The sequence below is a fragment of the Chrysemys picta genome, chromosome 20, assembly GCF_011386835.1.
Source record: "Chrysemys picta bellii isolate R12L10 chromosome 20, ASM1138683v2, whole genome shotgun sequence".
NCBI classification, from domain to species: domain Eukaryota; kingdom Metazoa; phylum Chordata; order Testudines; family Emydidae; genus Chrysemys; species Chrysemys picta.
In genome coordinates this window covers 8012558-8028615 of record NC_088810.1, presented here as the reverse complement: position 1 = coordinate 8028615, position 16058 = coordinate 8012558, and the positions used below count along the sequence as shown (strand labels likewise).

The following is a 16058-nucleotide window of genomic DNA, read 5'->3' as shown; positions in this document are numbered from 1 at the left end:
GGAGCTCACGGAAACTTCTTCCCTGGGGAGATCAGCCCGACCCCCACACTGCCACCAACCCAGCCAGAGGCCAGCCTCCATCCCCCACCCGCTCCCCTCGGGTCACAGCCCGCCATGCCCACAGCTCCCCCCATCTGTCACTTAGTACAAGGGAATTGCCCCAGAACCTGGGAGCCCGGACTCCTGGGTTCCCCCCACTGTTGCCAGCAGAGAGAGGTCTAGTGGATTAGAGCGGGGGCAGAGGGGTTGCGAGCAGGACTCCTGGGTTCTGTCCCCAGCGCTGGGAGGGGAGTGGAGTCTAGTGGGTTAGAGCAGGGGGGCTGGGAGCCCGGACTCCTGGGTTCTCCCCATTGCTGCCAGCAGAGTGGGGTCTAGTGGATTAGAGCAGGGGGGCTGGGAGGCCGGACTCCTGGATTCTGTCCCCAGCGCTGGGAGGGGAGTGGGGTCTAGTGAGTTACAGCGGAGGGGGCAGAGGGGTTGCAAGCCAGGACTCCTGGGTTCTGTCCCTGGCACTGGGAGGGGAGTGGGGTCTAGTGGTTTAGAGCAGGGGCGCTGGGAGCCTGGACTCCTGGGTTCTCCCCACTGCTCCCAGTGGAGTGGGGTCTAGTGGATTAGAGCGGGGGCAGAGGGGTTGGGAACCAGGACTCCTGGGTTCTCTCCGCAGGCACCCGGTGGACACTCACCAATCAGGAGGCAGAGGAAGGGCAGGGCAGGGCCCCACATGGTGAGCTAGCCCCGGGCCGGTCTACGGGCAGCGCAGCCAGCGCTCAGCCACTCTCCCCTCCAGCAGCGGCCAGGCGATTGCTACATGTTTGTGACGTTCCCACTGGGGCCCAGCACCTGTCACAGTCACCCACATCCGGGGCTGGAGCGCGGCCCAGGCAGACCATGGCAAAGACACACAGGATGTGGGGGAGGGCAGAGCGCAGGGGCTGAGTCACATTTGCCAGCCAGAGGCTGTTGCTATGCCCCCCCCCCCCCGCTCTAACCACTAGACCCCCCTCTCCTCTCAGAGCCGGGGAGAGAACCCAGGAGTTCTGGTTCCCAGCCCCACCGCTGTAACCCAGACACCCGCTGAGGGTCTGGACCCACTGACTCCAACTCTGCCAGTCTCTCCTCACACCGTGCGAGCTGAGACCTTGCGCTGGCTGGGAGCAGTTTCCATTTGCAAATCATAGAATCTCAGGGTTGGAAGGGACCTCAGGAGTCATCTAGTCCAACCCCCTGCTCAAAACAGGACCAACACCAACTAAATCATCCCAGCCAGGGCTTTGTCAAGCCGGACCTTAAAAACCTCTAAGGATGGAGATTCCGCCACCTCCCTAGGGAACCCATTCCAGTCCTTCACCACCTCCTAGTGAAATAGTTTTTCCTAATATCCAACCTAGACCTCCCGCACTGCAACTTGAGACCATTACTCCTTGTTCTGTCTTCTGCCACCACTGAGAACATGTAGATAAATCTCTGCATTAAGCATCTTCGCATAACTTTCATATGACTTTGTATTATGCCTCTATTTTCATACAACTTTGTATCAGATCCTTATATAGAAAACTTTGTATTGAGCCTTGGTATAATGTTATAGCCCCTAAGGATAGAATAAGATAAAAGAAAAATGTCTCTTTCCTAAGAATAGACAAAGATTCCCGCCCACCCCCCCTTAATCAATTGCCCTGTTGAATGAAGGAGGTGCATCCCCAGACACCTGCAACACTTGGGGAGGGGATGGAAGCCAGACCCAAGGACAATAAAACTTGTCAAGTGGACTCACTAAAGAAGATTAGACATATTGACGGCCTGGGGGTTAGACAGCTTCGGGGGTTAGAAGCGAGCACCTTCTTTTGAAAACACCCTCTTTAAACAGCATGGGGACAACACCCAGAGAGAAGCAGCACAAAGGACCAATGGACAGAGACACAGATTTTGCATCTGGTATAGATTTGCATGAAAGGGAAGCTGCTATAAATGTGAGGTGTCTTGCAGAGGATCTTGGGTCTCGTCTTGTCAACATGGGAGCATCGATCTGGATCCGCAGAAGCCTGGCTCCACCCCTCCCCCATCTAACTCACCTGCCAGTGAAGTTAAGGGGAGCAACTAATTGGTAACAACAACAAGACGGAGGGTGTTTGTGTGTGTATGTGAGTGCATGAGTGTAATATATCTCATATGCATATGATACAGTGTTGATTGATACATGTATTACCAATAAATGTGGTGCTTTGCCTTATTCCCCCTGAAAAGATCCTGTGCAGTACTTTAAGTACAACAAACAGTCTAGATCCATCCTCTTTGGAACCCCCTTTCAGGTAGTTGAAAGCAGCTATCAAATCCCCCCTCACTCTTCTCTTCTGCAGACTAAACAATCCCAGTTCCCACAGCCTCTCCTCATAACTCATGTGCCCCAGCCCCCTGATCATTTTTGTTGCCCTCCGCTGGACTCTCTCCAATTTTTCCACATCCTTCTTGTAGTGCAGGGCCCAAAACTGGACACAGTACTCCAGATGAGGCCTCACCAATGTCGAATAGAGGGGAACGATCACGTCCCTCGATCTGCTGGCAATGCCCCTACTTATACAGCCCAAAATGCCGCTAGCCTTCTTGGCAACAAGGGCACACTGTTGACTCATATCCAGCTTCTCGTCCACTGTAACCTCCAGGTCCTTTTCTGCAGAACTGCTGCCTAGCCAGTCGGTCCCCAGTCTGTAACAGTGCATGGGATTCTTCCGTCCTAAGTGCAGGACTCTGCACTTGTCCTTGTTGAACCTCATCAGGGTTTTTTTGGCCCAATTCTCTAATTTGTCTAGGTCCCTCTGTATGCTATCCCTACCCTCCAGCGTATCTACCTCTCCCCCCAGCTCAGTGTCATCTATGAACTTGCTGAGAGTGCAGTCCACACCATCCTCCAGATCATTAATGAACATATTGAACAAAACCAGCCCCAGGACCGACCCTTGGGGCACTCCGCTTGATACCGGCTGCCAACTAGACATGGAGCCATTGATCACTATCTGTTGAGTCCAATGATCTAGCCAGCTTTCTATCCACCTTATAGGCCATTCATCCAGCCCATCCGTCTTTAAGTTGCCGGCAAGAATGCTGTGGGAGACCGTATCAAAAGCTTTGCTACAGTCAAGGAATAGTCAAGAAAAGTCAAGAAATTGACTTCCCCGAACGCGCCTCACTCGGCTGGCTTTGAAATTCGCTGTGACCCTTCGCCCGCCCCGTCACAGACATGCCCTGGCGCTGAGCAGAAGCCCCCACCCCTTGGACCCTTCACCTGCACCATGGACAGAACCCGGCATTTATGCACCATTACCACCCGTTCGCCCTTGGGCACACCCCATGGCAAGACAAGCCCCCCGCCCCACTGTGGACACAACCTAGCCTACGCAGCGCTCCCATGTGACACACCAGCCCTCGCAACCTATGTGTGTGCCCTTTTCCTCTGATCCCACAACCAGGCAGGGGGAACGGAGAGCGGCTCACAGACACTCCCCAAGGAGTGCAGGGCCCCCCCCAAGATCACTCCGTGCCCTATTACAGCTCTGCCAAACAGCCAATCTGCTCGAACAAACCCACCTGCGGGGAAAATTCCAAGAAGATTTTGCCTGAGAAGCCAGGAGACGATGACTTACACTGCACATCCACTGAGACAGATGAAGACTGGCTATAGCTGATCGCGTTCTGAGCCTCACAGCTGTAGCTACCGGACCGCTCCTTTGTGGCAGGGAAGGTCAGGACGCTCTCTTGGGTCTCCTGATACTGGCTGTTATCCTTGTACCACGTGTACTTGGTCACCGGGGGGTTACTGCTGCCCACGGAGCAGTTCAGCATCACCGCTTCGCCTTCCCGGATGCGCTGGGGGTTTTTGAGGGTGATTCGTACTTCCTTGGGGGGGTCTGGAAAAGAATCCAGATTGGGGTGTGTCTCGGTGTTCAGGAGGCATTATAGGAAGGAAATAAAAAGGAGGGAACTGCCCCAAGCATAGTCAACGCCTGCCTGAGTCTGCAGAGAGCCTGCACCCATCGCTCTGAGACGGGGGATCCATCCCCGGGTGTTAACTCCCAGCTCCACTGCGCTGAGGTCCTGTGTCCGAGCAGGGGGCTTTGTAAGGCAAGATGGGGAGAGCATCCCACCCATGAACAGACACTGTGGATGCTGAGGTACATACCGGGATCCCACCGCTCACACCAATGCCTCTGCAGAGGGCGGAAGGAGGTCCTAGGGGGTGGCTATGGCTCCTGCCCCTCCGGGATTCATGCAGGCTCTGCCACGCCAAGCTGGAGTGCAGATCCTGGATACCCCACCCAGCTGCAGCGCCCCCTGCTGGAGCCCTGGCTACTCACGCTGTACGTCGACTGTAATGGCCGGCGATTCCGACATCCCGACTCTGTTCTGAGGTTCGCAGTGGTAGGAACCGGACTGGTCGGGATGGATCTTGTCAAACCGCAGCTCCTGCTGGGTTTGTGCTGGGAGGTGCTGGCCGTTTCTGTACCAGCTGTAGCTGCTGACGGGCGGATGAGCCCTGCAGGGGCAGCTGAGCACAACCGTGGTCCCTTCCTGGATCTGAGAGCCCGTCACCAGTTCAACACGCACGTCCTTTGGGGCGTCTGGGGAATAAAAAGGCCCTGATTTAAACGGACTATTCCGTGGGAAACCCTAAATAACTTGACCAAGGTTACCCGGAGAATCCAGTGGCAGAGAACAAACTGAACTTAGTTCCCCGGTGAACACCTGACGCACGGGCCAATCCTTTCTCTAGAGGTAGGGTGAGGAAACTGAGGCAGTGTCACTGCAGAGTCCTGCCTGATTTGGGGAAATGGCCATTATTTCTCTCGGGAAGTTTTGGAGGGTTACATCTGAAATGTTTGTGTTTTCAACGAAAACTCCCCAGACATTTCCTGTGAAAAAAATCATTTTCTGCTCTGTGATGGAGTGTTCACTCCACACCGGAAAGCAAGGGGTTAAAAGCAGCCTCGGGAGGCTGTGCAGGGAGCAGCCAATCAGAGAGCGGCTGAACGGAGCAGCCAACCAGGACCCAGAGGGCTCACATAAAAGGAGCTGCAGGGGCAGAGGCAGCCAGTGTCTGCAGGGTGCCCAAGGAGAGAGGACGGGGTTCCTAGCAGGCTGGGAGGCCCTGAGAAGAGGGCGAAGGAGATGCTGGGGCCACGGGGAAGTGGTCCAGGGAACTCAAGCACCAGAGACAGAGGTTAGAGGCGCAGCAGGTCTGCTGGTGGTGACGATTACGGGCGACACACCACCAGGAGGGGACTAATCCCCCAGACGGCCAGCAGGAGGTGCCACTCTAGCGAGTGAACCCCGTCACACGGTCTCAGGAAAAGTTCAAAACCCTGAATATATTTTGGGGATTTTTATCAAAAACAAAAAACTAAAAATATGTTTGGATTTTCAACGGGCCGCACCCCCGCCCCCACCCCACAAAACCAAACCAATTGTCCAGTGAAACGAATTATCTGTCTGTGGCAAAACCTCCAAAAGCTGTGGGGGCGGGGGGGAGGGAAAATGCTTTTTGGTCTGTGGGTTTTTTAGCAAAATCTGGGTCATTTCACCCCAAAAGCGAATGTTCCTCCTGCATCACACGTTGTTTTCTGCATATGTCATGGACCAAGCGTGACCCGCCGAATTCATTCAGGCGCAAGACGCTCTCAGGCTCTCCTGAGAGGTGACTGGTTGAAAAAACTTTCAAACGTTTAAAACAGCTGAGTTGGTTCTGCTTCAAAATGGGCCGATTTGGGGGGCAGGGGGAATGTCACATTTTTGAAATGACAAATTTTCCGTCTTTCTCCTTTTTGCCCCTGAGTGCAATAAAATAAATTGTTCCAGTGTTTGCGGTTTGTTCGTCTTTTTTGTGTGTGTGTGTGTGTGTGTGTGTGTGTGTGTGTGTGCACAACTCCCTGCTGCCCCATGCTGGAGAGGTTGAATCCTGCTCTGTGCGTGGAAGCACTCCCCCTGCTGGAGGGAATGGGTCAGATCCGCCTCTGTGTGTGAGAGATTAGGCACATTGCCCTCTGCTGGCTGGAACCCGAACTGCCATGCTGTGTGTCAGAGGCCTTGTACTGCTAAGAGTGAATGGAGATTCCTCTTTAACTTCAGTTCCTGTCTTTTCCGATGTGACAAGCCCTGCCTATTTCACCTCCTCTGATGGCCACATCACAAGTGTCTAGGGAAGTACAATAACGTCCTCTCCTTGTGCTCAGCAGAGGTATCTAGTCTCAGGCAGTTCCACAGACCCTGCCTTTCCGTCTGGCCCCAGCCCCCACACTCACACTGGACGTCTATCCGCAGCGCTGGGGATCGGACCGTCTGTATTTCATTGGTGACTTGGCAGCGATAGGAGCCGGAATGCTCATCCCCCTTGGCTTCAAACTCCAGCCTCTGCTCCTGCCCCTGGTGCAACCACTGTGTGTCCTTATACCAGTTGTACGTGGAGACGGGGGGGTTGCTGCCCTGGGTCATGCACATCAGCACGAGTCTGTCCCCCTCTCGGATAGTCTCTCCGGGTGTCGCGTTCAACTGGACTCCCTTAGGGGCATCTGGAGCAAACCAACACGCAGGTGAACAGCTGAGATATGGACACTGTCCAGACATGGGGCAGGGAATGGGACACTGGGACTTTCCCCTCTAGGAGGCGCCAGCTCCCATCCAGGGCAGGGGACTGGCTGACTCAGGGGGATGGGGAATGGGGCATTGGGCCTTTCCCCTCTAGGGGGCACTGGCTCTGACCCTCATGCCCATCCCTGCCCAGTGTTACAGCCCCACTCTTCCTGCAAAATACTGCCAGCTCCCGTCCCATTGGCCAATCTGCTTCCACCCACCTGGACCCCAGTCCACCTCCCGGTGCCCTCCAAGAACTGCAGCCCGTACAGCGCTTTATGGGTCAGTGCCAGAGCTGCTGGTGGGGCTGGTGCTGTCAGACCCAGGGGCACCCAGTTCAAATCCCCCCACTCACATTTCACGTCCAGCACCACGCTGCTCTCGGAGCTCGGTGTCCCAGCCGGGGTGCTGAGCCGGCAGGTTAAATTTGTCCCATGGTCCTGCCAGGTGGGCGTGAAAGTCAATGTGCTCTCAGTCCTTCCGCTCCCTGTCCTCATGGTGGGCTCAGGGGTCCTATGCCCCAAACCAACCCACGTCAGGGTTATGGGGTAGTCGGGGCAGTGATAGGCTACGGAGCAAACTGCCTGGGCCGCGATTGACTCCCTGAACTCACTGGGTGCTTGGATTTGAGGAGCTGGAGGCGAATCTGTGTCAGGGGGACAAAGGAGAAAGTTATTAAGGAGAACACTTTATTATTAGGTGGTGTTAGATGTTCGGCTGCGTGTGTGTGTTCTCTGTGTGCTGCCCCAGCTCTGCGTAGACACCTCGAGTGAACCGCCCAATGACCACAAGATCCGTTAAGGTACGAAGGCACCGGACCAGGTTTATTGGCGACAAAGCATGATAGTAGCACCCAGCAGACTCTACGAGGACACTAAGACATGTCTGCTCGTGACAATGGATGCAGCTCAGTCCATGGCAGGACTTTCCACTGCCCCCTCGGCTGGCCAAAGAGTCTCCCTCTGAGGCTGTGTCTACACTGGAACTTCGTCGGCAAAACTTTTGTCATTCAGGGATGTTAAAAAACACACACGCCCTGAACAACAAAAGTTTTACCGACGAAGAGTGGTGGTGTGAACAGTGCTTTGTGGGCAGGAGTGCTATCCCGCCGACAAAGCTGCTGCCACTCACTGGGGGTGGAATTTTTTTGTCGGCAGGAGAGCTCTCTCCTGCCGACAAACGGCGGCTACACTGTGCGCCTCTTAGCGGCAGGGCTGTAGCGGCACAGCTGTGTCACTGAAAGGTGCCTAGTGTAGACAAAGCCTCGGGTACATCTTTATACCCTGCTATAAACAAGTTCCGTACTGTCAGCCTGATCTTATCTGTTAGGAGGGGTCAGTGTGTTCCCGTTATCCTGGGGGAAGGTTTTTGTACCTTCCTTGGTACCACTTAATATCGGGCTGTGTTTGCGGGAGTGCTCTGTGCCTAGCACTTCTTAGCAATGTGCATTTCTGCAAGATCAGCCCTGTGCTTGCCACATTCTGTGAGCAGGGCCTGCCTCATACCAGGCCTCTGATACAAGGGCTCGCTCTCTTCCTACTACATTAGGTAGAGTCTCTGCCCCAGGTGACATCAGGGCCCTGTTGTGCCGGGCGCTGCCCAGACACAGCGAGAGACAGTCCCTGCCCCAAAGAGACCACAATGGAAATAGGCAAAGGATTATTCTCCCTGATTTTCAGGTGGGGAAACTGAGGCACCAAAAACTACTTCCCCTTGGGCATATGGGGGGAAAGGGAAAACATGAAATAACAAAACCCAACCCCCAACATTCTTCCTTGTGCTGCACTTGGGGTGAAAAGGGAACAAAAAGCAAGTGGAAAAATTAAATTCAAAGTTTGTGAGTAAAATATTTCAGGAGAAATTTGGAAAAACACCGTAAAACGGAAACAACTTTGAAGTTTTCTATCCAAACTGTTGTTCCGTTTTGCTGGAGGCTCTGCTGAGCAGCACGGAGGATAACAACCTACTGCTTCTGCTAGGTAAGGACCCATCTCCTTTAGCTCGACTGGCAGAGGTCGGTGCTGTTCTCGTGCAGACGGGGAGTTCAAGGCTGGCTGTAGCCCCAGACTTTAGTGAGAGTCGTTACCTCATTAAAGGGATGGAACAGAGGTGGAGAAAATAGGAACAGCTGGCCTGGATGTCATCCCAGGCACATTGAGCTGTGTCCCCAGGGATGGCTGCTACCAGAGTGGGGTCTAGTGTTTGGGGGGGCTGGGAGCCAGGACTCCTGGGTTCTCTCCCAGCTCTGGGAGGGGAGTGGGGTCGAGTGGTTAGAGCAGGGGGTGGGGTGGGGTGGGCTATGAGTCTTTAATCTGTTCCTACAAGGAAGCCCAGGACTTTCCCTCTTACCCATCACGTTCACACTGATCTTAGTCATCCACTTCCTCTCCTCCGGTTTCTGCCCGGTGCTCGAGACGATCAGTCTCAGCCCGTACGAACCGTTCTCGCTGGCCCGCAGGTCAGACAGCTGCAGGCTGCAGTCTCTCTCCAGGTCCCCCAGGAACCTCACACGCTCTGTGACGGCCAGGCTGATGGAGGCGCTGTGTTTATACAGGACGGTACCACTGAAATCTTTCTTCTCAACGTCATACACAGGGTTCAGGTACCAGGTCAGGGAGTTGATGGTCAATTTCTTTGTCCTTATGGGGTTCAGGACACAGGATCGATAGAGGCACGGGATGGACAGACAGGCCCCCGTCCAAGCGATCAGGGACTCGGGGACCTCGACAGGTGGGTCACATTGACAGAGGAAGCCTGGAAGCAGCAGAGTGACAGAGATGGGAGCGAGGGGCAGGCTGGCCGGGCGCTTCTGGTGCCGAACTGGGACTCAGGAGATCGGGGTTTGATTCCCAGCACTAAACTCCCTGTTCAGCTCATGGTGTGGCTCTGTGCCTCAGTTTCCCCATCAGCACACTGGGAAGAACCCACGATTCCTGATTCCCACCTCTAAACCACTAGATTCCACTCCCCTCCCAGAGCTGGGATAGAACCTAGGAGTCCTGAATCCCAGCCCACCCCCCACCGCTAATCCCTGGATCACATTAGTCTGATGCAAGTGGAGTAAATCTCACAGAGGAAAACCTCCCTCTGAGCTTGTGACCCCCGGGCCGGGTCTCTCCTCCCTTCTCCCCGGCCCCCAGGGCTCTGTGGGTCTGAAGCAGCCAGACCTTGAGGGCGAGGGGAAGGGGCCTTACCCGGGAGGAACAGCAGCCAGACGAGACGCCTCATGGTGACCCCTGGGCAGCCGCGGCGCCGGGGAGCAGAGGAAAGAGCGAAGGGCTGGTCGGTTCCTGCAATGACCCAGAGCAACATCAGACACCCGTAGCGGAGAGAGACCCGCTTGAGGGGAGACTGCAGGGAACCCGCTACCCGCTCTAACCACTAGACCCCGCTCTCCTCCCAGGGCTGGGAGAGAACCCAGGCGTCCTGGCTCCCAGTCCCCCTGCTCTGACTAACTAGCCCTGCCAAAAGGCAGAAGAAATAGCTGCCGGATGGGTTTGTCGCGCATGGCGTGGTGCAAAGGGCGTCACATTTACACAGGGAAGGCAGCTAAACGCAGGGGAACCGTTACACACCCCGCTGGGCAGGGTTCTGTTATTACAGGGCTTGGTATAACCCCACCCACACCCTCTGGGAGCTCACACCGGGAGCCTCTAATCAGTTACGGGGTGGGGGCTGGAAGCCAGGACTCCTGGGTTCTATCCCTGGTCCTGGGTGGGGAGCAGAGTCTAGTGGTTAGAGCAGCAGAAGAGCCCAGAACTCTGAGCCCACTTGTGTATGAGGGTATTTCATTCACCCCCGTGCCTCAGTTTCCCCAGCTGTGCAGCAGCTGTCAGGCTCTGTGCATCGCCGCAGGCCGGGCATGGCACAGTCCAGAGTCAAAAGCCCCGGCTGCTCCTCACGTCTGATCCCCCACTTAGGGGACGGGGGATGAAAAGCCCTGAGAACGCCCCCTCCCCCGCTCCCCAACAGCACAGGACATCAGAGCAGCTGTTTCCCCTGCGTCAAGGGTCACTGGCTGGGCCTCGGCCGGGGTGTTTTGTTGCAGAGACGCTGCCACTTCCTCTGGGCGTTGAGCAAACCAAGGTGACGGGGAGGACCCCGGAGAGCAGCCTCAGGGTTTCACTCGCATTGAGTGCCCCGCCCTGCCCCCTGCAGCACAGCGCCCCCTAGTGCCTCCAACCTGCCCCCTGCAGCGCAACGCCCCTTAGTGCCTCCCCACTCCCTCCTGCAGCACAGCGCCCCCTAGTGCCTCCACCCTGCCCCCTGCAGCGCAACGCCCCTTAGTGCCTCCCCACTCCCTCCTGCAGCACAGCGCCCCCTAGTGCCTCCACCCTGCCCCCCACAGCACAACGCCCCTTAGTGCCTCCCCACTCCCTCCTGCAGCACAGCGCCCCCTAGTGCCTCCAACCTGCCCCCTGAAGTGCAACGCCCCTTAGTGTCTCCCCACTCCCTCCTGCAGCACAGCGCCCCCTAGTGCCTCCAACCTGCCCCCTGCAGCGCAGCGCCCCCCAGCACCTCCACCCCACCCCCCCGCACCACAACGCCCCCTAGCGTCCCTATCCTGATTCCTGCAGCACAGCGCCCCCTAGTGCCTCCAACCTGCCCCCTGCAGCGCAACGCCCCTTAGTGTCTCCCCACTCCCTCCTGCAGCACAGCGCCCCCTAGTGCCTCCACCCTGCCCCCCACAGCACAACGCCCCTTAGTGCCTCCCCACTCCCTCCTGCAGCACAGCACCCCCTAGTGCCTCCACCCTGCCCCCCACAGCACAACGCCCCTTAGTGCCTCCCCACTCCCTCCTGCAGCACAGCGCCCCCTAGTGCCTCCACCCTGCCCCCCACAGCACAACGCCCCTTAGTGCCTCCCCACTCCCTCCTGCAGCACAGCGCCCCCTAGTGCCTCCAACCTGCCCCCTGCAGAGCGCAGTGCCCCCCAGCACCTCCACCCCACCCCCCCGCACCACAACGCCCCCTAGCGTCCCTATCCTGATTCCTGCAGCACAGCGCCCCCTAGTGCCAGGGAAAGTTGGCGGCTCCCAGGAGCAGAGACATATTGATTCGCGGGGGGGGGGGGGGCAATCGACCAACCAGATGGGGGAAAATGGGGGACACACAGAGCTCCCCACATCTGGTCAGAGCAGCCACAGCTCCAGCCAGCTCTGAAACTGACGGTAGATCTGAGAACCGGCTGGTGGCACCATTAACTCCTTCCAGCCCCACCCCACTGCCAGCTCAGCTCTGCCCAGTGTCCCAATGGGGAGGGGGCACAGACTGAGCCCCTGGCATGGGGGGAGCTGCTATGGGGGAGGTGGTAATGGGGGACCCAGAGGACCCCTGGCCTGGGGGTTAGATTGGGGGCCCTGGTGCAGAGGTGATCGGGGGCACAGAGAGCCCCTGCTAAGCGGAAAGAGGTTTCAGGGAGTCTGACCTAGAGGAGGTGGAAGGGGGGCACACAGGGAGCTGTGGGGGATGGGGGGAGCTCTGCCAACACCCGCTATGAAGTGCGCTGCCCCCTGATAGAATGTTTCTCCTGAGCCCCACGGTTCTCTGCCCCGGAGCACCCCAAGGGGCTGGGTTAGCCTGGGAGCCCAAGAGGGCAGGGACTGTCTCTCAGTGTGTCTGGAGGGCACTCGGCACAATGGGATTGCTTGGAGCTGGGAAAAGAACCCAGGAGTCCTGGCTCCCAGCCCCCCACTCTAATCACTAGCCTCCACTCCCGTCGGCAGGAGAAGGTGCAATTACCTTAGAGCGCATCCTGCAGCCGCGGCTCCGGCAGCCGATCTGGCCGGGGAGGGAGCTGAGCAATCAGTCTGGCGTCTCCAGAGGGGAAAGGGGAAGTGGCACCAGGCAGGGCAGGGGTGAGATATCGGTGGGTCCCGCTGGGGACCTGCTCAGGGTTGGGCCAGGCCCCAGAGCGCCTTGAAGGGTGGCTCCAAACTCCCCCCTTTCGCTGCAGGTGCAGGAGGTTGTTTAGGAGCGTCTGAGTCCTTTCACTTTCCTCTCTCTGGCTAAGCAGGGGTGGGCACGATCCGGGCATGGATGGTAGGGTTACCATATTTCAACAATCAAAAAAGAGGATGGGAGGAGCCCCGCCCTAGCCCCGCCCCTGTCCTGCCCTAGCCCCGCCCCTTCCCCTTCCACTCCCTCCCACTTCCTGCCCCCTCAGAACCCCCAACCCTCCCCCCCCACGCCTTGTCCCCTGACTGCCCCCTCCTGGGACCCCTGCCCCTAACTGCCCCCCAGGACTCCACCCCCTACCTAAGCCTCCCTGCCTCTTGTCCCCTGACTGCCCCCTCCTGAGACCTTCCCCACATCCTAACTGGCCCCCTAGGACCCTACCCCCTACCTGTCCCCTGACTGCCCCAACCCTTATCCACACCCCCACCCCCAGACAGACCCCTGGGACTCCCACGCCCCATCCAACCACTCCCCACCCCCTGACAGCCCCCCCCCCAGAACTCCCGACCCATCTAAACCCCTCTGCTCCCTGTCCCCTGACTGCTCCGATCCCTCTCCCCATCCCTGCCCCCTGACAGCCCCCCCCCAGAACTCCCAAACACCCCCCCTGCTCCTTGTCCCCTGACTGCCCCCTCCTGGGACCCCTGCTCCTAACTGCCCTCCAGAACCCCACCCCCTACCTAAGCCTCCCTGTTCCTTGTCCCCTAACTGCCCCCTCCTGAGACCCCCCCACCTGTACTCTGACTGCCCAAAACCTTACACCCCCAACCCCCAGACAGCCCCTCCCGAACTCCTGACCCATCCAACCCTCCCCCTGCTCCCTGTCTCTTGACTACCCCCCCCCCCAGAACCTCCCTGCCGCTTCTCTGACCCCCGGCCCCCTTACTGTGCTGCAGAGCAGCGTGCTCAGCAGCAGGGGAGGGGGAGCGGGAGGAGCTCCAGACGGCCGGAGGCCCGATGCGAACGGCCGGCCGGCGATCTGCGAATGCAGGGGGGGGGAGGGAGGGGAGAGAGGAGGGGAGTGGTCTCAAGTCGCAGGGGAGAGGAGGGGAAAGCGGAGGAGGGGCTCTGGCTGCCAGAGCCCCGTGCGAGTGGCACGATCCGGCCGGCTGCCCTGTCAGCGCGAGCGCTCTGCATGGGGGGGAAATCTGGACATTGACAAATTCCCCCCGGACGCTATTTTTAACTGAAAAAAGCCGGACATGTCCGGGGGAATCCGGACGAATGGTAACCCTAATGGATGGGAGATGGGCAGGGAGCAGGGTGGAGGTTCTCCCCTGGCAGGCAGGACTGGCCCCAATGCCCCAGCCCGGCACTAGGGGGCGCTGGGCCACAGGGGAATGGAAAGGTCACTAATTGCTCAGGATATCTCAGCCCAGACCTGCGATCAGCCTGGGGCACAGACAATAGGGGGCGATCGTGCTCTGGGCACGGGGGAGGGGTGGAATATACAATCCTACCTGTAACCTCAGCCCCGGTCCATACAGAGGGTCCTTCTCTGGCCCCGTGTCCACGTCCCCCCACGTGGGCACAGACAGAATGACAGCGAGGGGCTGCCTGGCCTGGGCTGTCGGTTCCTTAGCACTGCGGGGCTGCGGTCTGGGCCCAGGACAGGGCTGACCCCTAGGGTTTGGGTTTCGCCCTGGCGGGGCCTGTCCCCCTTTCCCGCCCCTGGGGAATCGCTGGCTGCAAAGTGGCCAGAAAGAAAAACACTTTGTTGTGAATGGAGCCCATGTGCTCAGGGGAGCGAGGTGTTGAAGCAAGAATTTGGGGCACATCGTTTCAAAGCCAAAACTGAGCCCCTCCCCCAGCGCTGTCCCTGGTTCTGTCCATCGGCCCCTCTCCTGGCCTGGTCTCCACCTCCCGGCCCAGCCCCTCCCCCCTCCATCAGCAGATGTTCTGCACCCGCCACAGATCCCCTGAGCCTGCCCAGGAGCAGCAACGCAGGAAACCGGGATGAGGAGCGTTTCTAGAACCACATGCCGGACAGTCCTGCCCCAGAGCGGGGGATGGGGAGCGACGCAATGGGGTCAGAACAAAGTGCCCTGCGCTAACCATAGACCCCTCCCAGCACTGGGGATAGAACCCAGGAGTCCCTGCTGCCAGGCCCCTGCTCTAACCACTCATCCCCTCACTGCCCATAGGGGCAGACACCCCCCCCCTCAAGCTGGGAGTGCGATCACTGGTCTTCAGACCCGCTTTCCCACTGTGTGTCTTTCTGTGTCCCCAGCAGGAAATCCTGCGCTCCGGGGATATCACCAGCCCCTCGGACGATGATGGAGACGATTATAACAGCCTGGGGGGCTATTCTAACTGAGCCGGCCGAGGTCCTTGCGAGCCGTGGTCCCCTCTGCGCTGCCAGTACCCTGAACCCGATGAGACTCCACCGTCAACGCCTCGGCCTGTGTTCACTCTCCTCTAGGAGCCAGGAAAACCCTCTGAACCAAGCTCACACCCACTGCTCGTTCCCCAGAGCCCGGCTGCAGCCCAGATCCTGTTTAGGGCTGGGAATTGCTGCTGTCAAATGCTGGGTTCTCCTAACTTTGACTTGAGCCGGGAATTTCCTGCCTGTCTTGTCTTCGGGATTTGAAATCTCCCGAGTTCTCCTCTCCCTTGCCCCTGGGAATTACAAGTTAATCGAAGATTTTTGTCTAGGTATTGTGACATCTCCTCTGGTGTTATCTGGACGGGTGATCTGCCAGGTCACTCCCATCCTTGACTCTGGGAGCCAGCCTTACCCTGCTGTGCTGTGAGAACCCCCACTCCTGGGCTGTTCACACACAGCCTCTGCCATGCCAGCTGCTCCTTGGATTGTGCCACCGAATGACACTAGCGAATATCTCCGGTCCAAGACACAACCCTAGGAACCTCCGTCTTGCAGTGTCCAGTTATGCTCACTGGACGCTGCAAGCTTATATGAGTTAATCAATTTATCAAAGAAATTGATATGTCCCAGGCTTGATTTTCCAAGAGTCTCTGACACACTTCAAACCAAACGCACGGCTCCAGGTAGAACAAACAAACAGATTTATTAACTATAAAGATCGATTTAAGTGATCATAAGTCAAAGCAGAACAAGTCAGATTTGGGAGTCAAATGAAATAAAAGCAAAACGTATTCTAAGCTGATCTTAACACTTTCAATGCCCTTACACCTTAGATGCTTCTCACCAGAGGCTGGCTGGTTGTCCTTCAGCCAGGCTCTCCCCTTTGATCAGCGCTTCAGTCACTAGGTGGTGGTGTCTGTAGATGGAGGTGGAAGAGAGCAAGAGCATGGCAAACATCTCTCCCTTTTATCATGTCCTTTCTTCCCTCTAGTCTTCCCCCCCTCCTTCAGAGTCAGGTGAGCATTACCTCATCGCAGTCCCAAACTGGCCAAAGGAAGGGGGTGACTCACTCGAGAGTACAACAGTTTCTTTTGCTGCTGCCTAGGCCAGCGTCCTTTGTTCCTGTGAGGCTGGGCTGGGTTTGTCCCATACATGCCCTG

At 57.6% G+C, this 16058-nt stretch overlaps 1 protein-coding gene across 1 annotated transcript; it reads right to left on the bottom strand.

The window, feature by feature from the left end:
* Nucleotides 1–2760: 2760 nt before the first annotated feature.
* On the bottom strand, nucleotides 2761–10791 carry LOC122173462 (B-cell receptor CD22-like). Its single transcript, XM_065574090.1, has 6 exons — nucleotides 9810–10791; nucleotides 8965–9369; nucleotides 6971–7261; nucleotides 6288–6554; nucleotides 4347–4610; nucleotides 2761–3899 (listed from the first exon to the last, which is right to left on the bottom strand). Exons 1-6 carry the CDS (start codon nucleotides 9925–9927, stop codon nucleotides 3538–3540), a joined length of 1707 nt encoding a protein of 568 aa, XP_065430162.1. The 5' UTR covers nucleotides 9928–10791; the 3' UTR covers nucleotides 2761–3537.
* Between the last annotated feature and the right edge of the window lie 5267 nt (nucleotides 10792–16058).

What these genes read in the sequence shown, in the direction of transcription:
- LOC122173462 (XM_065574090.1), bottom strand. Translation starts at nt 9,927, where the DNA reads ATGTTGCTCTGGGTCATTGCAGGAACCGACCAGCCCTTCGCTCTTTCC. An exon ending in CTGGCTGCTGTTCCTCCCGG is followed by an intron (nt 9,370 to 9,809) that starts GTAAGGCCCCTT and finishes TGCTGCTTCCAG; the next exon opens with GCTTCCTCTGTCAATGTGAC. An exon ending in GCTGCGGATAGACGTCCAGT is followed by an intron (nt 4,611 to 6,287) that starts GTGAGTGTGGGG and finishes TTTATTCCCCAG; the next exon opens with ACGCCCCAAAGGACGTGCGT.